The following is a 26,066-nucleotide window of genomic DNA, read 5'->3' on the forward strand; positions in this document are numbered from 1 at the left end:
CAATAGCATACAAGAATATCTACTTCTACATCCCTCTTTCTTTCTAATCTTTCCCATTCTAATAGGTAAAAAGGCACTTTCAAACACCAATTGTGTTTTTATGGTTATGGAATGGTCAGATTTACTTTTAAAATTCAATTTAGAGAAGCAAGGACCTCCAAAAATCCACTCTTCCACAAAAGCAATGAGAAAACTAGCAAAAAATTTTAATATCAACTTTTTCAAAACTTTGAGAATTAACCAAAGGCTTGCAACAATATAAAGAGCAATTACTTAAGAAAACCAGATTAATCTGGATCAGCACAGTTGAGTTTTGTGGTGTTTTGGGCACAGTGCAGGTAGTCTTGAAAACCAACAGCCTCCCAACCACAGCAACTGTGAAAACCAGCAGTGACATTAAATGTAAATGAATCTAAACACTCCCACCAGTAGGCAGAATGAATAATAATAATAACAACAACAATAATAATAATAATAAAACATGATCCAATTATATCCTGACTATAAGAGACCCTCTTTAGATTCAAAGACACAAATGGTTCAAAAATAAAAGCATAGAAAAAGACATGCCATGCAAAAGTCACTAAAAAAGGGTTGGTACGACTACACTAATATCAGACAAAACAGTCTTTAAGACAAAAATTGTTACTAGAGACAAAGAAGGACATTTTATAATGACAAAGGTTAAATCCATCAAGAAAGCCTAACAATTATACACATAATATGCACTGAGAAATAGAGGTCCAAAATACATGAAACAAACACTGAAAAAATTGAAGGGAGGAAGAGGCAATTGAACAACAGTTCAAGACTTCAATACCTCACTTTCAATAATGGGTAGAATAAACGAGGCAGAAGATCAACAAATAAAAAGAAGGCTTGAAGAACACTATAAAACTAGACCTAACACGTATCAATAGACACTTGACAGAATTCATATTCTTCTCAAATGTTCAGAAGGTAAAACTCCCCAAATTGATATATGAGGTCAGAGACAATTAAGTTCGTGAACTTTTTGCTACAATGTTGCTAAACTTTTTTGACATCAGAGGGATTATTCATTATGAATTTGTACCAACTGGACAAACAGTTAACCAAGTTTACTATTTGGAAGCCTGAAAAGGCTGCATGAAAAAGTTAGACGACCTGAACTTTTCACCGACAATTCATGGCTCTTGCATCACGACAATGCACCAGCTCACACGGCACTGTCTGTGAGGGAGTTTTTAGCCAGGAAACAACTGTATTGGAACACCCTCCCTACTCACCTGATCTGGTCCCCAATGACTTCTCTTTTTTTCCTAAATTATTTATTTTTTCAGTTACAGTTGACATGACTTCTTTCTTTACCCGAAAATAAAGGAAATACTGAAAGGAAGATATTTTGATGACATTCAGGACATCAAGGGTAATACAACAGCTGTGATGGCCATTCCAGAAAAACAGTTCCAAAATTGCTTTAAAGGGTGGACTAGGTGCTGGTGGTCAGTGCATAGCTTCCCAAGGGGAGTACTTTGAAGGTGACTGTAGTGATATTCAGCAATGAGGTATGTAGCATTTTTTCTAGGATGAGCTCGCGAACTTAATTGTCTCTCCTCATACATATTAAACAAAATCCCTATAAAATCCCAGCTGGATATTTGTTTTCTTTTTTTACAGAAATTGACAAGCTGGTTCTAAAATTTACATGGAAATGCAAGGGACCCAGAATAGCCAAAACAATCTTGAAAAAGAACAAAGGTGAAGAAACCACACTTTCCAATTTCAAAACTTAAACAGAAAGCTACAGTAATCAAGACAGTGTGACACTGGCTGAAAGACAAACATACACATCAATGGAATAGAATGAAGAGTCCAGAAATAAACCCTATATGTATGGCCTACTGATTTCTGACAAGGGTGCCAAGACAATTCACAGGGAAAAAAAAGAGTCTTTCGACAAATGGTACTGGTACAACTGAATATCCATATGCAAAAAAATAAAAAAATAAAAAAAGCTAAGCCTTTATCTTTTATAACTATTAACTCAAAATAAATCACAATATAAAATGTAAACACTAAAACCACAAAACAGAAAACACAGGTATTAAATCTTTGTAACCTTAGATTAGGCAAGTTTCTTAGTTATAACACCTACAGCATAAGCAATTAAAGAAAAAGGAGATACATTATACCGTCAAAATTAAAAACCTTTGTATATCAAAGGACACTTTTAAGAAAGTGAAAAGACAACCCACAGAATAGGAGAATATATTCATAAATCATATTTCTGATTAAAGTCTAATATCCATTTTACATAAAGAATTTTTATAACTCAAAATAAAAAGATAAAAAAAAAACTGTTAAAACACAGGCAAAAGATTTGAATAGGTATTTCTAAAAAAAGTATATACAAATGTCCAATAAGCAAACGAAAACATCTTTAGTCATTGGGGAAATCAAAGCCATAATAACGTACCACCTTACAACTGCTAGTAAGGCTAGAATAAAAAAGGCAGACAATAACAAGTGTTCACTAGGATATGGGGACATTAGACCCTAATACAATACTTCTTGTATTGTATTGCAAATTGGTACAGCCACATTGGAAACAATTTGGCAGTTCCTCAAAAGGTAAACAGAATTACCAAATGACCCAGAAATTTTACTTCTAGAAATATTCAAGAGAAGGAAAAATATGTGTCTACAGAAAAAAAAAACAACTACATGAATGTTCATAGCAGCACTTATTTGTAATAGCCCAAAAGTGTAATTAACTCAAATATCCAAATATGAATGGATAAATATTGTATATCCATACAATGAAATGTTATTTTGCAATAAAGAGGAAGTATGTTACCACACAGATGAAAACAAAAGGTCACATATTATAAGATTTCATCTTTATGAATTATCCAGAATAGGCAAATCTAGAGAACTGAGTCCATATTTGGGGCCACTTTTTCACAGAGGTATTTGCCGATTCTGGCAGTGACAGCTGAGAGGCTAAGGGGATGGGGCTCTAGAAAACCATCGATGCTTTACATTAGGGGAGTGCACGAGGAGTGACGGTATGCCCAAGCAAACAGGCACAAGCAGACTACAGCTCAGCTCTTTAGCTACCAAAAGGGCTAAAAGGAAAAATCCTGACAATACCAAGGATTGTCAATGATGGGAAATGACAGAAACTTTCAGACACTGCTAGTGGGAGTGCAAATTGGTACATTAACTTTGGAAAATACTTTTGCCCTGTTTACTAAAGTTGAAGATATGTATTCCTCATGTGCTGGCAATTCCACTCCTAGGTATATACGCAACAAAAAGTGTACCCATGTGCACTGAGAGACATTTACCTGAATATTCACAGTAGCATTATTTGTAATATCCCCATATTGGAAACATACCAAAAGTCCATAAATAGTAGAATGGATTAAGAAATTATGGTATGCTCATGTTACAGAATATTACAGACAATGTAAATAAATGACTTACATGGAATAGCGAATATATATATCTTAAAAACATAGGGCGGAGTAGAAGAAGCCAGACACAAAAGTTTATGTAAGTTCAAAATAGCATACTGTCTTGTACAAAGTTCAAAAAAACATACCATTTGATTCTGTGTGTACAAAACCTAAACACAAGTAAAAAGCAAACTATAGCGTTCAGGGATGCATAGTTACCATGTTTCCCCAAAAATAAGACCTACCTGAACAATCAGCTCTAATGTGTCTTTTGGAGCAAAAATTAATATAAGACCTGGTCTTATTTTACTATAATATAACACTGGGTATAATATAATGTAATGTAATGTAACGTAATATAACATAACATAATATAATATAATACCATGTCTTATATTAATTTTTGCTCCAAAAGACACATTAGAGCTGATTGTCTGGCTCAATCTTATTTTAGGGGAAACACAGTGAGTATCAAAATTAAAAAGAGAAAAGCAAAGAACTGATTATCGTAAAGCACAGTGGTTACCTGCAGGCAGGGCACTAGCAGGTCTTGGCAATGTTGTTTCTTGACGGGGTGTTGGATACACAGATGTTTTATGATATTTCAGTGTGTTGCACACTTTTTATATGTGTACTTTATGTGTATATATGTATATATTTCATAATTTAAAAGGTTTAAAAAACCACCAGTGGAGATGGATGATGGATTTACTGTTCAATAGATGGTAGTGAGACAATTGAACAGAAATATAGCAAGAAAATATAAATCCTTACTTATCATACACAAAAATGAACTTTAGGTGTATAGAAAGCGTATGTAAAGCAAAACTATGTAACTATTCGTAGAAATTAAAGGATAGACCTTCATATTCTTGGGCAAAATAAAGAATTTTTAAAGAAAATACAACAATATAACTAATAAAGGAAATGAGTGAATTGATCACATGAAGATTAAAACTCTTTTGTAATATAAAGTGAAAAGACAAATCATGCAGAGAGATAATTTCTATATGTATAAGTGGCAAAAATTAACAACCAGAATATGTTTAAAATTGTCTATATCAATTTAAAAAAGAAACAACTCCATTAGGAGTTGGGGTGAGTGGGAGAACGGGCAAGGACAGGAAAAGGTGTTCTACCTTAAAAGCAACCTGATAGGCTGAGAAGCATGTGAAACACACTAGGGCTTATTCACATAATGGAAGTATATTATGATCTAAATCAATGAATTAGAGCCATGTGTGGCAACACAAAAAAAAATCTCAAAAACAATGCTGAGTAAAAAAACTTGCAAAATAAAATAGTTTAAACAAAATTTACAATCACGTATAATATCTAGAATCCCAATATTACACATTGCTTATCAACACAAACGTATGTAGTATAAAAGTGAAAAGGTATGCTTAGGAATGATAAATGCCAACTTGAGGCCAGTCGATTCTTCTGGGGAGGAACAAAAATGAATCAGGGAAGGTTACACAAGGTCTTTAATTGTATTGTAACATATCATTCCTGTGGAAAAAAAAATTTAAAGCAACTGTGTCAAAATTTTAAGTTCTCTATAATTTTATATTCTTACTGTTTCACTGAAATAGTTTATAAAAACAGAACTAAACCAATCTACTTTCCTAGCTATTCTTACAACAAGCTGTGTATTTAGACCACACAGTATTGGCCCATCACAAACTTTGATATTATGGCACAAACTTACAACTGAGCAAAACTTAAGAAACAGCCTTTATGAATTCTAATATTTGGTTTCCTGGAGGAATATTATCATGGATATAATTTACTACCACCCACAGCATCTCTTTACGAAGTTGCAGAAGTAGTCACTCAGACTCAGTAGCAAGAGAAGCTAACATGTTTTAAAGACACAGTGGATCTTTCTTTGATCACTAAAAGATGCTTGACTAAATTTGTGGACTACCACTAGGAAACATACCTGGTTGGGGATTTGTGTTTCAATTCTTTATCTTGCCCTCTAATCCTTACTCTCCTTTCTTCCAGATTTTTCAGGTGATTTATTTTATCATACTGTGTGTGCAATTATGTAAATACACACACATATAACCTTAAAGGAAAATTCTGATAGATTTTACTATATTAAAACTTATACTTCTGTTGATCAAAGGATAACATTACGAGAATTAATGGCAAGCTACAAAGTGGAAGATGTTTGCAACACATATGATAAAAGGGTCACATCCAAGAATGTAAGGAACTCCTACAAATTAGTAAGGAAAAGATAGATAATCTAAAAAAAAAAGTAAAAATAAAAATAAAAGGACAAAGTTAGTGAATAGCAGAGCTAATATTCCAATCTGAAGTTTTACTTTATTTACTTTAAAAAAAATTGTTTCAGTTATTTGTAACGCTATCACCTAGCAATGATGACAATCACTGTTTACATTTGGTCTTGGTAGAAAATCTTCCAAATTCTTTTCTTTTGGGGGTGGAGGGCTAATAACCTTCCCCACAATAATTATATGTATGTAATTATTTGTGATTATAGAAATCAGATTATACTAAATATACTATTTCATAATCTTTTTCATATAACATAATTCACTTTTTAAAAAACTACTGCAGAGCGGTCAAGATGGCGGAGATTTCACATTTCAGTGCAAATGAGATATTTTGGTGAATAGGATCCATCTAAAAATTCTCAAACCACCCCCATAAAAAAGAAAAAAAAAGTACTGCATAGATTATACTAATATGAGTTCAATGCAAAGTCTTTAAAAGATTTCTAATATACATTCACACAAAGAATCCATGTGTGCCTGCTTCCCTATGCCCTTGCCAGCACTAAATGCAGGTCTCTAGTTCAAACTCACAAATGGTGATTAGAAAACTTCCTTCTAGCTTCCTTCAATCAATGAAAACAAAGAAAGTGAGTAGGAGCAAATAATGAGGAAAGAAAAATAGGAAAGGAGTTTCAAATATGGACAAATGGCTGAAAAAGAACAAAGGAATAAGGAAATGGGAAAGGGGTTAAATATAAAAAAGTAGGGCATCTTTCAGGAATATCCTTGTTAATCAGGCCACGAATCTGAGACAAGTATACCAAAGGGTGAGAAGCAAGATGTAGTTTCTGATTTCATAATTTGATTAAGAGTCAATAAAGAAGAGTTTGAATCAATATAATTGAGCCTGGATATCTTAACCTAAGCTCTTACTTTTAACTACTACTTATAAATTTCCTTTAGGTATTTCCTTTGGAGTTCAAATGTTTTTCTCCTCAATTTTTAGTAAGGTTTCCTCTCAAAGCTGAATTTTATCTGAAAAAAAATTTCCAAAGCTCGCTTAGAGTTGTTAGAGCAGAACAGAATACATGCTTCACACTTTTAAAGAAAATGTTCAAACTTTGGTTGCAGTTGAAGAACTTCAAAATGACTTCACTTAAAAACTGAGTGGAGGAGAAACAGCCAAAGGAACTGCATATTGAAGACTATTCGTTTTAAGATAGTTGAAAATCAAATGAGCAATACAGGAACTCCGAATTACTGGTCTGGTCAAGGATCTCTGACTGGTCTACCTCTCAGAATAATAAGAGCTTAGAGGTAGACGAGAGGTATTTCAATTCCTTCTTGAAAGAGAGGATTTTTATGCTACTTCCATGCTCTTGGCCACTCGATACCTCATCTTGCTTTTCTTCTGAGTTTGTCTCTAATTTTTGGAAGACACTGTGAAGGAGGGGAAAGAAAGCTGGTCTAGAAGGACAGGGGATTGAGCCCTGGGTGACCTTGGCCATGGGTCTTAATCTCTCCATATTGTGTCTTCATTGTTACAATGCATACCAGCAAACCCTGATCAAACTTCACAGGGCAGTCAGCTGGTGAGATTCAAATGAGTAATGGTTTAAGCAAGTTTTGCACAGGCATAAAATGCTTAAAGTATTATAAATGTCTATTTTCTTCTACTATTCTTTTTTTTTTTTAAATCTACTGAGCAATTTCAAGAATCAGGTTTGAAACATAAATATTTATGAAAATAATGTTGGGGAATACATCTTGGCAAAGGGAGGCGTAGGGTATGGGATATTCTCTTCATATTTTGAAAAGACTAAAACATAACTAGTAATGACCATTTCAAAAGAATCAATATAAGTTAGAAATACACCTTCAAAAAAGAAGTGGAGGAGAAAAAAGTCCAATTCTTTGAGATTCTATAAAGTACTTGGTGTGTAAGAAGGACCCTGAGTCAATGTCTCATAAAACATCTTTGTATTAATGCTCAGATATTCAGAAAAATAAAGAGTAAAAGAATTTGGACACACACTGATAAACTGAAATATGTTTTGTGAATGCCTTATTGTGTGCTCTGGGCTTTCAGTGGCACTGAAATAATATATGCATGAAAAGATTACCACAGAATAGTCGGCTCCATGCTGATGTGTTATCATAGGGAACATCAGACAGCAAAGGGAATATGCAAATCCACACAGCTCTACAACCCTGATTATTCTTGCCCACTATTGAATAATGTAGTTCCTTCTTTGGAGGAAAAAAAAAAATTGTATGAAATTCATTCCCCCAAATCTAGGAAGGCTGAGAATCTAGACAGAAAAAAGCAGATCTACATAAATTCTGAAGATGAATACATAAAATTTTAGAAATATTAAAAGCAAAAGCAATAATCTAAACTACTTTCCTGACTTGCTTTTGCTAGTGGCCTGTAATGCATTTTCCCCAGTTTCCCAGGATAGAAAGGAGGCTGTCAGTATCCATTCCCAGGGTTTTCTCACAAGTATATACCAAGGGAGGTGTAACAAAGTCTTCTTTGGGTTGAAGTTATGAACATCAGGTTTCAAAACCAAGGACAAAATGTTTCAGGGGCTTTTTCAGTTTTGTCTCACCAAAATCAGAGTATGTGAGGAAAGCAGAATTCTATAATTCGAAATTTCCTTAATGATTTAAGAAAGTAGAGAGGCAATGACATTTTCATATATTAGTACAACTGAAAAAAAAAGAAAAAAAGGATGTGACTACATCCCAACATTAAAAAATACTTTTGACAGTGTTTCCTAATTACCAACAGTGATGGCTGTAGCTCACGTAGATGAAGTAATTAAGCAGCAATATTTTTCTTTCTTTGCTTATCTACAATCAGGCTTGATTTGAGGTCTGAGAAATGAACATCACAAAATGACTTTCACCTCATTTAATTGCTTTAAAAATATTCACAAGTGATAGGGAGTCCTAATGAAAAAGTAACAGATTTATTTATTGTTTTAATTTGTAGCACAATGCATCACCACAGGAATCAAAGAACCTGGAGAAATATTTTTAGATGTATGTAGTGCCTACACATTGAATGGAAAGTTACTGTGGAAACTTTAATTATGATATCTGATAGTCAAAACAATGTCATCTTATTCTAATTAAGATAAAAATATACTCACACAAAAATCTGATCTCCATAAGCAATGTCAGGTAAAAAATGGAATAAATGATCTGTAATGTCCAGATAACTGAAGAACTGGATTAACTAGAATTAGCTGATGAGTTGTCTAAGGAATTTACTTTCTTTTGTGTTTTGCAAATTGTAAAGTGATAAATTGAATGGAATTTAAGGACAATATTTATTTCTTTATAGATACAATGCATTTATCTCATATACAATATGTACTGATAAACACATAATTTTCCTCTAGCTATAATGTAAACAGTGACATAAATAAAACTATGTGTGCTTCTTATGTCTTATAAAAGCATGTCTCTTTTATGAAGTCTTTTAGGGCAAAGTAGATTTTTTTTTTCATTTTTGTATCTCTTTAGATACCTTGGTACCCAGCACATAGGAGACAAGCCCTCAAAGTATTTTTTCTCTTGATTGAACATTTAAAGAAATCAGAAATGTTGTATGCCTGCTTCCAAAATACATAGTATGTTGAAAATACTACATCCAAGGATTATGGAACAAATGGACACAGATACAGATGAAGACAGAAATACATACAGTAGTCCCCCTTATCTGCTTGGAACACATCCCAAGACTCCCGGTGGATGGCTGGAACTGCGCATAGGATCAAACCCTATATATACTACATTTTTTCCTACACATACATATTTATGATCAACTTTAATTTATAAAGTAGGCACAGTAAGAGATTAACAACAACAACTAATAATAAAATATTACAATTATAACAATATTGCAATAAAAGATAAGTGAATGAATTAAGTCACGAACTTTCACCTTTTCATTTCAAGGAAGCACTTTATGGCTTCTCCTTGGCATGTCTGAATTGCCAGCATCCTCTACTCTTGTGCCTTGGGGCTATTATTAAGTAAAATAAGGGTGAGATGAACAGATCTGATAACAAAGGTGGCTACTAAGTGACTAATGGGTGTGGAGGGGTCTACAGTGTGGATACCCTGGAGAAAGGGATGAGTCACATCCTGAGTGGAGTGGTACAAGATTTCATTACGTCACTCAGAATGGTGCACAATTAATAACTTATGAATTGTTTACTGAATTGTTTATTTCCAGAATTTTCTATTTAATATGTTTGGATGGCAGTTACTGCGGGTAACTGAAATCACAGGAACAGAAACCATGGATAAGGGGAGACTACTATAAAGAGATATCATAGCTAAAATTCTGATGGCAATTGAATAACTTAAATTTTGAGAACTGATTTTCAGCCAGTTTGCATTACAGCTACAGAGGGCAAATGGCGGGTAAACCTCATTCCTAAAAAAGAAGTTCTTTGATTGATTCAAAAGCCCATACATATACTTACACCCCAGGAAAGATTCTGAAATGCATGAATATGTATGTGTAGGAAAATAAAGGCTATGGGGGATTAGATGTGTATTTAATGGATGTTAGTACTTGCAGGAAAATACGTAAAAGAACTAAGAAGCCAGAATTCTTGTATCTAACAAATGCACGGTATTAAAAGTATATTTTAATATGCCAGATCTTATTTTAATCAGCTATTAGTTATCTCACTTCCTCCTCTTTATTTTCTACTCTATCAGAAGGAAAGCTAATAGTTCCTATTGGCATGGCAGTCTGCAACCTCTGCCTCTAACAAAATATGAATGGCATCTTTCTCCATTCCAGCACACACACTGAACTCCAGCTCAAAGTCACAGTTTTCTACGCCCCTTAACTATCTTCTACAACCAACTCTGACTTATCATCAAGCCTTTATCATCCTCAAAATCCACATTTATACCTGTCAGGTTTTCATGTCATGGGAAGTAGATTACAATACTGAACCAGTTCTCCAGACAGGCATATCAAGGATACTTTTTCAATCACTCACTAATTAGTTGAGACAAAATTATACAATAGCCTATAGAATTCTGTAAGGGCAGAAAGGCCACATTACCAAGATACTTCATGGCCTTATGACAAATTGATTTACAGCCCAGCTGCAAAGTCAGTCATGTTTGCCAAGACAGGTTTTGAGTTACAGTACTCTTTGGGACCCACCCACCACACAAACAATGATGTAGATAAAATGAAACAAAACAAAACAGTCTGACTCACTCCAACCTTCCCAACTTCATCTCACAGGAAGAAGGCTATAAAACGATTTGATGATTAGCTGAGGGATTTCCATTTTATATTAATTTTTACAGCCTCTGGATAATGTTAAAAGTATCAAATAGGGTCTAATTAGACCTGAACACACAGACCTACTCTTACATCTGACAAAAATGCTTACCTTTCTGAATATACCACGTGGAACCACAGGGTTATTTTTGGTCATTTAACAATGCCCCAAATCAATAGTAAAGAAAAAAAACAAAGTTTATTCCATACCGCACACCCTACCTTCGCTCATTTATTTGTACCAGATGTTAAATGATAATCCACTGCTGTCTGAAGAGCACTTACCTCATTGTCCGACTCCACGAGAACTTGATCATATTCACTAAGCGCTACTAGAAACATGATAGAGGTGACATTTTCAAAGCAGTGTATCCATTTTCTTCTCTCTGACCTTTGGCCCCCTACATCGACCATTCTGCAAGGTTAACAATATTCATATTAATAGCATATAAAGAAAAAAAATCAACATACATATAGTTTTACTGACAAATTTAGGAAAAATACTCTCTAAAAAGAATGGTCATCCATGTCAATTCTATTAATACTTATTGAACATCTAATTTTCTGTTACCTAACAAAGTCAAGACATTCTGGGTAACAAATCATTGTGGTTATTAGAAAGTTACCAGATGTGTATGAAAATTATAATTTTGTAAAAACTATTTCTGTGCCAAGCCAAGCAAAATGATGTTTTTATTTAATCAAGCACCAAAGAGTCAGAAACAAAACAAGTTTTATTTGTGTTAACCTCTCCTGGCAAATAGCGACTTCAGTTTATTTTCCTATAAAATGACAATGAAGATCCCCGTAATTTCTCAGGAAGGCTAGAAATGACTGCAAATATATTTAAAAGATGTAAGGTGCTGTACATTTCAATATGGGTGTGTCTGATGCTTCAACTAAATGCAAACACAACTCTGTGGATCCTTTATAGGAGGGTAAGCACTTTGGGCTGTTTTTCCTTTCAATATTTGCAATAATTTGGACAGGTCCAGTTATATGGGATAACATAGTGCAGTTAGCTTTATGCACAAACCAACTTGCTAACTGACCAGAAGTGAAGTGTACGGCATCAAGATGCTACAAGAGGCCATCATTTGAACTATTTCAAGGATTTGTTTTTAACATATTAGTTCTGTGCTGAGTTACTGCTCAGGAACCAACACTACCATCAATTAACTGGAGTGATAATGTACATATGAAAATACCTAGCAGTACTTAGCATTGAATCCAAGTTTCTTCAAACTATTGTTCCATATCTTGACAAAAATGTGTACAATGTTTGTAAGATAAAATACTTTCAGAGATGAGAATATGAGGTGCAAAAGTTTGAGAGTATGGCCCTTAAAGCAGTTGCTGAAAATTGCTGTTGTTCCTGGTGTTCTCCTGCCTCTAAGCATTAAACCTAAACTAAGAAATCAAGGTTCTTTGAGTAACTGTTTCTGAAAGTTTTCCAAGGCACAAAAAAAGATATCTGAGGGGCAAAACAATGGATCCAGGGAGACTTATGAACTATGGACAACAAAATTAGAATTTTTAGGTCTTAAGAAATATTAAAATGGTAGCTCTTCCCTAATGCTGAGATAATAGTATGTTACTTATTTACATGAAGTCCTCATTCCATGAAATCCTGTCACACTAAGCTATACAACATGCTTTTGAATGTGGCAGGAAATTATTTTTCCAAGTCATTACTTTTATTGTAGTGGCAAAAAATGTCTTTTAAAAGCTAGTGCACACAATGTAGGAAAAACAAGATGTAATAGTTACCTGGTTTCGAAAGTCAGTAATTATAAAGCAGTGAGGAGATAAAAATCTCCATGAAACATGTTTTCTGAAAATATTCTGTAATATGGTTATAAGAGGAAGAAAACTTGCATGTCTCAAATAAAAGATCTCTAAATGTTATGAACTCAAAACTTAAGGAATCCAGAATGCCTGAGCTGTAAGGAACCTTGGTGATCATCGAACACAACCATTTTATAGGTGAAAAAAAATGGTGCTCAGAATTATTCCAAAATGTCACCAGCTTTAGGGACATGTCTATTAGAATAGTGTATGGCAGCTACATGTGACCACAGGTACAGAGACTGATTAGAATAAAACACACAGCGCTCTGGCAGGGGCTGATGGGAGGCTCACTCATCAGAGCCTTGTGGCAGAGTTACACAGGAACAGTTACATAACTCCTACTTCATAACTCCATATTGTATGTAGTTTTCTTTAATGGGATGGGCTCTCCCAAGGAACTCAAGTCTCTACACTCAGACATATTTACATGTGTCTACTTCTCAAAGCACCCTGTGGTTTGTATTCTACCTAAAAGTACAACTGAGTGACAGTGCAGTAAGAGATTAAATGAAAGTACATCAGCATTGTTTACTTCTTTCTCATCTTAAAAAAACAAAACCAAAAAAAACAACCTCTGCTGAAGTATTACCCAGACAAAATAGCAGCAGTGAAGGAGGAAGTGATACATTTTGATTGTTTTCCTATGTAAATTTAGACTAGGTTAATCTATATTCAAAATCATGTGTTTTAAACATTTTCAAGCAACTTACTTTAGAAATACAAAACATCCTATATCTTTATTGCTACTGAAAAATTTTTGCATTGGTACCAGAGAACTTGGAGGAATCAATGACATGAAAGCTTCTTACAATATATAATTTCTATTATTAATAGGATCATAAGATCATTCATATCTTATGCAAATCTATTAATATATATATTATCCTCATAGTTAAAATGATTCCCAAAAAGTTACAATCAGAACAATGTTTGAATAACTGATTTTTTTTTCAATTATCAGCAAACTAAGATTTTATTGATTTCTTGGTGATTTAATTTGAAATGAGAAATCTGCCCATACATCTTTCCTCTGCTTCCTGTTTCAGGGACACATTATTTCATTTGTGTATCTAATGATAATTATTGGTATAAAGCTGATATTGGTTTAAAGCCTGCAAATGATTTCAATATTTATAGAGTTCACCAAAAGTACTCAAGGCATAAGAGCTGGGAAGTGGGTTGTATGGACTCAATTACTACCTGAAAATGACACTTTGTAAGTCAAAGGGGTATTCGATGATCCCTGTGGTGGGGACTCGAACTCTAAGCACATCTTGTTGCGTAGGCAGGTAGGCAGGGTCGGCAACGCGGTCCAAGTCATTAAGATAGCTAGAGAAGGGAAGACACAATGAAAATGTCAGTGACACCATCACACCACATCTGCCTATGGAAAGAGAAGGACAAAAATGAAACATACTAGAGAAGTAGAGAAAAGAAAAAGAAATATCAGAAAGTGGTAGAGAAGTTTGGGAAGTCCAAAGATAACGGCAACCTTCCATTGGTCAGAGCAAGATTACCCATCTATGGATTATCTGGTTCACTGTACTTCTCATTTCTTCTCTTACCATTAATTAGAATCCATGTAAGAGTAAATGGGGAGAAGAAATAAAATGACTGTCCTACCCCCTACTTGTTTAGCAGGTCTGGTGGGTGAAACAGGACTTTAAAGCAAATAGTTTTTGAATTATTTATATAAATCTAATTTGTATAAATAAACAGATAACAGAGTTACACATAAGGTCAGAATGCATTTTTCTTTTCCTTTTTGCAGAGCATCAGAGCTTTTTCCTGGAATATATCTCCTCATTCCCTAAGAACGGACAGCAGGATACCATATCCTAAATTTTGTGCAACCTAAGTCATTCATGCTTAGTGAAACCACAAGATTTTTAGTTATTGAGGTGACAATGTTTAAGGTCAGATATTCTGAGTATGTAGACACCACACCTAAACTTTACACTTATCTGCTTATATTGTACTTTTCTATTCCTTTGGAGAAAATAAAAAAGCATTTTTTATTTTGAAATAATTTTAGACTCATAGGAAGTTGCAAAAATATTAATGAGAATTCCCTTGCACCCTTCAATCAGTTTCCTTTAATGGTAACATCTTATGTAACGACAGTGCATTATCAAAGCCAGGAAACTAACACTGATCCAACACCATTAACTAAACTACAGACTTCATTTAGATTGCACAGTTTTTACACACACACATACACACACACACACACACACACATACACACACATTTTGGGGGTATATAGTCCTATGAAATTTTATCACATGTAGAGATCTGTGACACCACAATCAGGATACAGAATTGTTCTGTGACCACAAAGAAATTGCACTGCACTACCCATCCCAACCCTAACCCCTGGCAACACATATGTTCCCATCAGTATAATTTTGTCATCTCAAAAATTTACATTCTGTTCGCTTCTCATTTTTTCAAAATGAAAATAATTTGCAACTTTGAGAATGACGTAAGTTGATATAATAGATTACAAACAGGTGAAAATGACTGTTCTGCATTGCATCCTCATGATTTCAAAGAGTCACTATGCTCTCCTTGGCTCTGAGGAGGATGGAGCACAGATATGATTTCAAAACACATCTACAAAGTGTAGACACAAAGTAATGAATGCGTGGATAAGATTTAAAGAAAATATTAATATTTTTATCAATATTTTTATTAAATTAATATTAAATATTAATATTAGATTGGTGCAAAAGTAATTGCAGTTAAAAGGTTAAAAAAACAGCAAAATCTGCATTTACTTTTGCACCAACCTAACAGAATTGGAAGGAGTTAGATCTCAATACCTTTATGCCTACAAACAAGAGACAGAGAGTTCTGAGATATGTAACAGGGACCGTCTGGTGCAGAGCATGTTATAACTCAGCAAGCACAAACACTCCCCTGACGTGACCTACCTAGGTAAGGAGTTTGTCTCACCCACCATTATTCCTGCCTTAGTACCTAAAAGTGTGCCTGGCAAATAATACTTCATGAATAGTTGCTGGCTGGCTGGATGGATGGATTTCCTATGTTGAGATTTAGTTTTAGAAGTATTTGGTTATTTAAATATTCTTCCTAGTGGTGTTTCCATATTAATGATATTATTAAATTTGAAACTGGGTGCTGAAAACAAATGTTACATTAAGACTCTAAGATTCATGGGATCATAAAATACTGGAGCGAAGTCTGACTTTTACAAAGAAATATAATTACTGCCTTTTTAGAGGTGTATCAATCCTTTAAGACAAAAATGTATCAGCCTGAAAATTTCTACTGCAAAGCAACTAATTAGTATTCCAGTGGCCTTATCCCAAACACATCAATGATTCTCAAGTTGGCAATTAGCTCTCTACTGACTGATATGAACCAGCCTGATACCTTTAATTATTATAAAACTGGCTAGAGGATAAAAAGGGGGAGAAACTGAGAGAATACGGGCATGAGAGGCAGGAAAGAAATATAAAAATGGCACTGGACCCAAAATTTTAGTCAGTATCTTGGCATGTTCTTAGAATTACCTGATGGGGTTATTTAGCAAGCCCATGTGTCTCATTCTACAGATAAACCAGACAATCACACCATAAATACAAAATCAATGGGCTACTTTATATACATGGATTTTTCTTATTTATCAGATACTTGATTTGAAAACTTGAAAGGAATGTTCATTTTGAAACCTACAAGATCACCATTTATTTAACTACTATATACAAAAATTTAATTCAAATCAGAGAACTTCCAATTTACATTCACAAACTTGCTCAGAAATATACTGCCCAATATACCATTTCTACTAACTTAACCCAGTACACAGAGCTCAGAACAGAGGGTGCTGATTCCTGTACACAGGTGCTGTCATGCTCCTGTGGTGAAGAAAAACTGTAGCTTTCTGTTTCTCAGAGATGAACGAAACAGGCTACTCGTTGCCACTCCATTTTCAAACAAGTATTTGCACAGGAGAGTTTAAAGAACCAGCTCATGAAGTGGGAAATTACCTGTCATACTGCATGACAGAAACCTGGCGAGTCTCTCTCCAATTTAGAAGTATGAACTGAGCTCCCTGATAAACGTGCTCAGGTAAGATAGAATCAAAGGACACATCTGCGATTGAAAAACCACCTCGCAGGGTTAGAGGCTCCCCTAAAAATACTGTCAGTGGTGTCCTTCTGTGAACCGGGGGCATTACTGAGATACTGGCTGAATATCGAAAACACTTTTCTTGCAAGAATATTTTTTCCACTTCACCTTTCTTGTGCTCATTTTCAATGTCAGCATAGTTCACAGAGAGTAATAACAGCAGTATAACAACAGTGAACTTCTAACTGAGTGCCACAGGTATCATCAACATATTTCATGGTAAGGAAATGGCCATTGAGATGTTCCATACATTTCCGATTAACTGGAAAACCACCAGCAGTTCTTCCTTGATATTCATTTTGCTTTGCTTCAGTTGGGTAGTGGAGGGAAAGGCCCATTTCACTTGGAGTAAAGCAATTGAATTAATATAGTTAAAAACAAACAACCAAAAATCTGAAAGGAACTATATCAACGTAACTGCTAGTTACATTATCTAGAACCGAAACCAAACCAAACCCAAACACCCCAAAACAAGGCAAGAAAAACAAAACAACAAACCCTCCAAACAAACAGAAGATACAAACTATTTTCTCCTAGAGGAAGGTTTGGGTGGCTCAGAAGCTACACTATGATAATTTGTGAAGCAGGTTAAACCTGCAGGCAACCAAGACAAGCACTTTTCACTGCCAAGGAGAAGCCAGTGTGGAGAGCTTCTATAATAAGTCCCAAACCCACAACTCTTCCCCACCCCAGGACCTAGAGGGACTCATAGCACTTTCTGCATTTCGCATTTGCTTAGGGAAAAAAGCTCCTCTCTTCCCTTAGAAATGGAGTCCTGGCACAGTAAGACTAGAGCATCCTCATTTGTTGATTTGTATCACATTCTGAGAAAAGTTAATGGAATAATCTCTTAACCGAATGTACTTTCCATTGAAGCATCCCATATTCTGAGGGAAAACGTTGGTGGAATATGGGGGGGATGGGTTCATATTGGATTATTCCATTCATTTAACCTTTTACGAAGAAACACCAAGGTCTGAACAAATTTATATTACAGAGTAAATTCAGAGAGTTAATTATAGCTATAATTTGTTTTGTAGAAATGATTCTGAGTGGCTGCTGAGGTCATTCTCAGGGTGTTGCTATGGTGACAGGCACAAGGTACATTTCCAAGGCAATGTATGTTTAACAAGTGGCTGGCAGTAGCTCTCTCTTGATGTCAGGGAGAGAAAGCTCCCACGGTATATATGAGACTTATTTAACTGTCTAGGAGACAAGATATGGTTAGGACTGTGCTAGAAAATAGGTTTTAGTTGATTAAACTCACCTTATTCCAATTCATTCATGGTGATTTAATGACTTGCCATTGCTTTGAGATATTGATAATGGATAACTTCATACATGATTTTAAAAAAAACCTCAACAATTTCTCATGTGTTTGCCCACTTAGGGCTCTCACACTCCGTGGAGTCAGGGTCCATGACTACCTTTGTCACCAACACTTAGCAGAGGGCCTGGAACACAGCAGGCACTCAACATGTGACCCTAATTAAAACTATTTTATGAAAAATGTTGTAGTGGTCAGAAAGGTAGGTTACACTTTTTAGTAGAAAACAAAGGATGACGGGGGTTATCAGTATCCATATTTATGCAATAACCTCTCTGGGCTATTATTGGCCTGCATTATGTCAGTACTAAATTCTGAACTAAAATGCCTGTGATGAATGTAAAAACACCACAGACAGGAAAAGCACTATTTGTTTATTAACTTCATTTAGATGTGCTTTCTGCTCTTCTTTAGGTCCTGGCCACAAAATGATATAATTTGCATAAACCATTTTATGCCTATCAAGATTGCTGGCCTTGGAACTCACTCTAATCAAGCAGGAACAGAGGGAGTGAGTGGTACTCACTCACTGTGAGAATTAACAGGCAATTCTCACACAATCTCTTTAATGAAAGAAACAGGTTTCTGATGAAAAGCAAAGCAACAAAGAGACCTCTGTAGTAAAATTTCAACAGTTCCTTTCCTACCATCAGAAAAACACAGGGTCATCTGGAATTCAACAACACATTTTGACCATGACTTTCTGGTAGGTGGTAAGGATATGAAGATTCCCAGTGTATGATCCCTGCCTGTAAGTTTACCAACTTGTGGGAAGCAAAGAGTTAAATGAAGAGGAGAAACGGTGGGCTTTAATAAGGATCGAATGAACATTTATATATTCAGAAGAGAGTCATTTTCTGGGAACCTGTTGAATTGTCTCTAATTCTTGGTTATCCACAAAATAGCTTTCTGTGGCATGACTGATTTGTATGAAAGACTTACAGAAATCATGTACATTAGTTTAAAAGTACACATTGTAACTGCTAACTTCTTTATACATTTAACTTCAGGATCATCTCTGGTTGTAGAAAAAATAAGAAATTCAGAAATCCTACATAACCCATTACTTTAAATGATTAAAAATACATGAGAGAAGAAGCTTAAACGTCACTAAAACAATATATTCAAATCAAATTAAATACGGCATTTTCTCTGTTGAATGTGTTTTTAAAAGATACGCCAATTGTTCCTTAGTTTTGACAATAGCTGGTCAATGACAGTTTTGAGTTGGCCTTTAAATTTAATTTATGCTCCAATTTGACATGTTATGGAGAACTTATTACATTTTTTTAATTAAAAAAAATCCCCACCACCTATGACAGGAAGGCTAATTGAAATCTAAACCAAGAATAGCATAGAAATGAGAAATTCAAATGGTTTTTTGTTTGTTTGTTTGTTTAATGAAGGAAACATGAATAAAACTAAGAGATGGTTTGGTAAGTAATCTATATCACATTATGGCTGGGGTTCAAACATTAATGAAAGTTACAGACATACAACCCTCAGCAATTATACCAAAAGGGGGAATGTAACTGTGTATGTTAAGTGGAAAAAGCATCTGACAGGTGGTATAAATCCAACCAAACATAGTCAGAGAAGTAAAAATAACATCTTAGGCCTACATGAAGCATGATATGCGGTGTGTATTGGGTTCTTCCAACTCCTCTGTAAGCGCCTCCTATCGAGAGGCTGTATTTATAACAGATCTGCAGTTCAAGTTAGATATTAAGATGAAGTTCTGGCACAGAAAAGGAATCTTGGTAGAATTTCACATTTTTAATTATTGAAAAGAAGGTTAGAAAAACTAGGTCGACTTTATTAAAAAAAAATTAAGAAGACCTCATTGTGAGAGGTACAGTCTCGGGGGAGTAGAAAGCTAGATCATGCCATGAAATCTTATTTGACACAGTCGAAAGCAGTGGAAGCTAAGGAGAAACCAGAAACACGTCGTTATTGAACAGTTGCTATGTGACCAAAAGGATTCAAAGGAAAAAAATAAAATAAATTGTCACACTGAATGTAAAAAAAATGGAGTTAAAGTAACCGTTCTGGAACTGCCATCCTGAGGGGAAAGTCAAGCACAGGTTTTGGTATCAAGACCCACCCAGGTGCCGCCCTTATCAGGCAGATCCCGTGGCTGAAATGAGCCTGCCTGGTAACCTGCTTAGGCTGGTTAGCTGTCCAGGATTGCTCACTACACGAATACTCCCATCCCCAGAAGAACTCCTCCTTTTGTGGAGGGCAAATCAACGTTCCTCTTTAACACCTGGCAGACCATGAGTAAACTTCAAGGAGGTACAACATTTATTACAGGTACTTTGTTCATAAGAAGTTATTTGTTTTCAATACAAAATTCCAGGTTTCAAAAAAGACCCCCCAGTGGTAGCAGGTAGGTGACAATCTCACAGTTCTGAAAACTACTCAAGGGAGAATATCCTGTGGCACAAAAGAGAAGCCTAATTTTCCTTTTCCAAAGAATTAAGCTAATCCAGAAAATCAGATTTAAAAACTAAATTAAGTATCTCATAGAAATGTCCTATCATTTCATTTGGTAAATAGTTTCAATATCTTATGAATCTTGTATATGGATAGTTGACCAAAGTCTACAAGAGACTACTGGTATCAAATGGGGAATGGGCTGAATAACTGTGTCTGTCAGGTGGACACCAGGGCCACGACCAGGCCGGGGGTCACAGAAATGGAGTCTTAAGTCTGCTCTTCAAGCAAATAAATTGGCCTTGTAATTAAAAACAAAATAACAACAACAGAGGGTAGGGGGCTGAGGGGAGAGAAGGGAAGGGAGGAAGAGATTTTTTTTAGTTTGCCTATTTGGCTTTGTTAATTTATTCATCTTTCATATGATAACTTTCAAAGTTGTTGACTAATCTTGACCCAATTTTTATAGTTCAAAAACAAATCATAAACACTAGAGACTGGTTTTTATTCTAGTCTGCCGGTCACAAAATGTAATGGCTATGTTTAATTCAGTTAATTTACACATATTTATTGAAAATCTATTATATGCTAAATTCTAATGCACTTGTGTGTGTTGGAGGGAGGGAGGTTGGCACAGGGAGCTGGAACAAACTGCTTAAAATACACACACACACACACACACACACACACACACACGGTGCCAAAAAAATGTATACACACTTTAAGAAAGGAAAACACTGTATTGAAATTGTAATACTCATTATATACCAATAACAAAAGATGAATACAAGTCACATGCATACATTTTTTGGCACCCCTGATGAGATGTGTGTGTGTGTGTATGTATATATAATTTTTTTCTTTTCTTTTTTTTTTTTTTTACCTTCGGGACATTAGGCTACCTGGGAAGCAAAGATAGCACAGATGAATCAATTAAGAAATAATTAAGTGCCAAATTGTGAGCTAACTATGAATGCAGTAAGAAGGGAGAGATGATTATGAACTGTAGTCACTAGAGAATAGTGTAGAGAAGTGGGGGATGAGTTACATCATGCAGACGAGAAAAGAGAGATGAGAAGAAATTAGCAAAGACAAAATTTACTTATTCGTTTATTACTTACTCATTTGACAACTTTCACTGAAAGCTACTCACTGTGCTTAGCACTGAGTGGGAAACACAAAGACAGAAAAAGAACATGAAGCCTGTCCTCAAAGAGCTTGTACTCTGGCAATGGAGATAATAATGCTATAAATAAACATACTGCAATGTAAATGCAATATGGGTCATAACAGAGGTTCCGGTGATTGTAGCCACGAGTCAGCCATGAGCAGAAAGTCACTGATTTAAAGCAGGTCTCTCACGGTCATGTCATCTTAACTTCGATACTGATTCTGTAGGATCAGAAGTTTCATTTTCACAAGGATGATGCGGTTTGGGGAGCTGGTCATACTAACCTAATTGAACTAACAATAGATTAAAATTCAATTCATAACTTTAGCCACAGTGATAATAAAGAAGAACATTAGGGTTGACCAATCAGAGTCCAAAGGCTGCTTGGTAGGTGGGGAGTAACAATGCAGGAACCTGAATGACCTTAAGGGTCACATGAAGATAATAAGGCTCCTGGCTCATCATCGCTGACCACAGAGGGGACCGTCTTCTAGTCAGTTATAGTTTTATGAGCCTTAATAAAAGCCCGTCAGTCTTTACCTTTAGTTCAACTGATTGTTAAATCCTACCACACTCTCCTTAATTAGCTGCAGCAGGCACTATAGTGGGTCAAAAGCCAAGACACATGAGACATAATCCTTGCTCTCAGAGTTCAATCAATCAATGAACATTTCTGGTCATTTATACCATCTTCCGTACCAGACATTTTTTGCGTGGCATTCAGAGGTACTGCCAGGGAATACAATCTAGAGTTCTCAGATGTTCACTTCTTATCAAAAGTTTTGTTGTGTAAAGCAATTTTTAGGGAGTACTGCTGCAGGAATGCAGGCCATCCATTCTCTCAGTACTCTAAAACTTATCTCTGAGTTAATTTAGAGCATGAGTCCTAAGCTAGGTTCTATCTAAATGGTGTGTGATAAAGACTAACTGGACCTTTAAGCAACATTAATTAGTCTGGAGGGTCACTGGGAGGAGCTAGGGCTTAGGGAAGTTCTCCCACTCTACAGAACAAATCGCAAGAACCCTACAGGAATAATTCTGTTTATAATAAAGCTCCACGGTTCTAACTGCCCCTTCTCTTTTGTCCCTTTTTCCTTCTGTAATACCCCTCGATCTTGGCATGCAGGATAGATAGAGTATGCACATGGCTTTCCACGTCTGCATGCACTGATTTGCAACCCTTTCTATTTCCTGAATAAATCCTTTTTGGTGATGAAACACCTAGTCAATATTATTTTTAGGTCGAAGAAGCAGAGGACTAGCTGCCTTTCAATATTCAGTCTTCTACGGGAAGGGCTTACAATTTTTTTTTTTAAATCAGATTGTAAATAGTTTAGGCTTTGTGGGCCATACAGTCTCTGTTTCAACTATGCTGTTGACTCTGCTATTGGGTGCAAAACCAGCTATCAACAATACATAAACAAATGCTTGATTGTACTGCAATAAAACTTTATTTATGAAAACTGGCAGCAGGTTGAATTTGGCCTGTGCGTTTGCCAATCCGTTCTGTAGTAACAGCACCCTGGTTTCAGCGAGGTACAAGACGGTGCTGAGTAGACAGAGCAAAGAACTGTAATGAAGAAGCCAAACTACTGAAGGTGCAAACGTTAAGCCAAAACGTGAGCAAGCAGCAAACTGACAAAATGAAGCGTGTCTCCCACACTGACTGTGGCCTTCAGGCAGAGTGAAAGAATGGGCACAGAGGCGCCAGTGCAAGCCCTTTCCCTCCTAAGGCTGTTATGAATGTTGGAGCGTGGTTAAGCATATCTAAGCCTTCTCTTTTCATCTCTAACAGCTCCAAGCATTCTGAAAAAAGGAAGAATTAAGACCCCAAGATTTATCAGAATTCACTGTGGAAGACAAAGACAGGGCTTTTTTGTTTGTTTATTCTTGCAAAAGGTTATTTTGCTCATTAGCTAACAAAACGAAACAAAAATAAAAGTAAATATATCACTCGAATGAAAAAAAATGATATGCCACGTTATTACTGTTGCTCTTTAGAAAAGATCAAACATACTCAAGATCATTGCCTTCTTCTGAGTCTAAGTTAGCATTTTTAGTTATTGAACCACATACAGAATGATTTCTCTGTTCATTACATTTCCAGATAAATTTGGGGGTGCCAGATTTTCATTTGACTGAAAAGGATTGTTAATGGTTTCTCAGTTAAAAACTAGCAGTCAGTCGACTGTAACAGAATCAAAAGACTTCAGAATTTAGAAGATAATTTTAAGATTATAGATAGCATACTGGTTTCTGAGGCAAGTGATGCGTCTACTTAGTCAAGGCCCCAGAGGTGCTGAGAAGCAGAGGGAAATCGACTGCTGGACCCTGACCCAATGTTCTTACCATACAATGGTCTCGTCTGCCTCCAAAAGCCTGCAGTGCGCTTACACTTCTTTTTTTATCAGCAGATCAAGAGTAAAGTCAGGATGGTTCTGAGAGGCAAAACCAACACACTCTGGAGTTCAAGTATTTGGCTTATCAGTGAGAAACTTTTTACAGCAAGGTACCTCTTCAAGAAGGATTCAGCCCTAAGTCAGGTGGATGTGCTCACCTACCTCTGAAATTCCTTTTGCATTTTAAATTCAACATTCAAATTCCTTGTGCATTTTTAAAATTAAGTTAAAAATTTAAGCATGAAGTTAGAAGTAAAGTCCAATGCTGACTTTATGCCCAAAAGTTAATTTCTTCATGTACTTTGCATTTATGGGCTCTGGAGTATGTGAAAATTTCAAGAAGGTATCCGATCTATTGAACTCCGTAGAGGGAACTTCAGTAAAGTGAGGCTAGGCATTATTTGATCTCTTAACTTGATCATGGGTAGAGCAGTCTTTTGCCAAAAGCCTGCAGAGGGAGGACTTTTCTCACTATATGCCAATGTGATTGAGATTTGTGTTCTCCACTGTCAGGGAACTTTTGGTACTGTAGGCAGTGAACTCATTTGACCTGATGTCTCAGTATATTAAAGCAGGTGGTGAATCCTAGGGGAAAAAAAAGTAATCCTACAGCCATCTGTTTATTGTGCTCTTTATCTAAAGATATTTGGAGCCCTCAGGCATTTTTTTTTTATCAATAACAAAAAAGTTAATAAAGGAATCTGCACAACTCTTCAGCATCTTAGAAGGCTTTTTATTCTTGCATTAAGTCAAGTTGGAAGAATGGACCAAATTAAAGCCAAATGCAAACTTATCCCAAACTGCTTATCCATCATCTGGAATTTCCCATCTCCTCGTTTCTACCAGAGCTGCCTAGACTTTGAAGCTTATTGTGATCAGCAAGTTGGCTAATCAAAGGAGAAAAAGGGAAGCTCAAATCATTTTATTATGTCCTTCTTACTGGCTCTATTTTGACAGCAAAAAGTTACTGTACGCAGTCCAGTGGGGAGCAGTTAAAACTGTAGGCTAAAATACAGAAATACCATTTGGGAATTATTTGTGACTCATAACATCTTCCATGTTATATGAATAATTGATGTGCTGTTAAATATGGCTAAGTTTTCTGGATGATAATCAAAACTCTGTTAGGTCTGGTTTTCAGTAAATTCGATATAATTTTCCCTCTACATATAAGATTACCTATAGGCAACATTGATAAAGATTAATAAAGAATTTGTAGCTTCCATGGTAAATGATTTATTTAATCATAGAAATTTATCCATTAGTCTATCATTTCTATCTATCTATCTATCTATCTATCTATCTATCTATCTATCTATCTATCTGTCATCCATCCACCCTCTGAATTTCACAGTGGTTAAAGTCTAGAGCTCTGGAGTCAGCAAATCTGAATTCAACTCCTATTCCTAGCACTTACTAATTGTGACCTTGAACAAGTTACTCAGCCTCTCTGAGACCAGGTTTCTTCCTCTGTTTGATGAGAGTTATAAGGAATGTCTACTACTTCGGGTGGCTTTGAGGATTAAATGAAATAATGCATATACACAGTTTCTAACATATAGTAAGTGTTCAGCAAATAGCTGCTATTATTGTTTTTGATGATAGAGCTTTCCAGATCCCAGACCTTCAAAAACAGCAGGAATAAAAGACTTGAATGCCTTCAGCTCTGAAACTTCATAGTTCATTTCTAAGGGCCAGAGAGACAG

The 26,066-nt window shown here is 35.5% G+C and overlaps 1 protein-coding gene across 1 annotated transcript in view; it reads right to left on the reverse strand.

Moving 5' to 3' along the window:
• LOC117031869 (guanine nucleotide-binding protein G(q) subunit alpha) overlaps positions 1–26,066 on the reverse strand; it is a 278,997-nt gene that overhangs the window by 54,531 nt on the left and 198,400 nt on the right. The window contains exons 4-5 of the mRNA XM_033122716.1: positions 14,070–14,198; positions 11,304–11,433 (exon numbers count right to left, since the gene is read on the reverse strand). Coding sequence (XP_032978607.1) covers positions 11,304–11,433; positions 14,070–14,198 — 259 coding nt within the window. The remainder of the gene's footprint in view (positions 1–11,303; positions 11,434–14,069; positions 14,199–26,066) is intronic.

This window comes from Rhinolophus ferrumequinum, chromosome 12 (genome assembly GCF_004115265.2).
Source record: "Rhinolophus ferrumequinum isolate MPI-CBG mRhiFer1 chromosome 12, mRhiFer1_v1.p, whole genome shotgun sequence".
NCBI lineage: Eukaryota > Metazoa > Chordata > Mammalia > Chiroptera > Rhinolophidae > Rhinolophus > Rhinolophus ferrumequinum.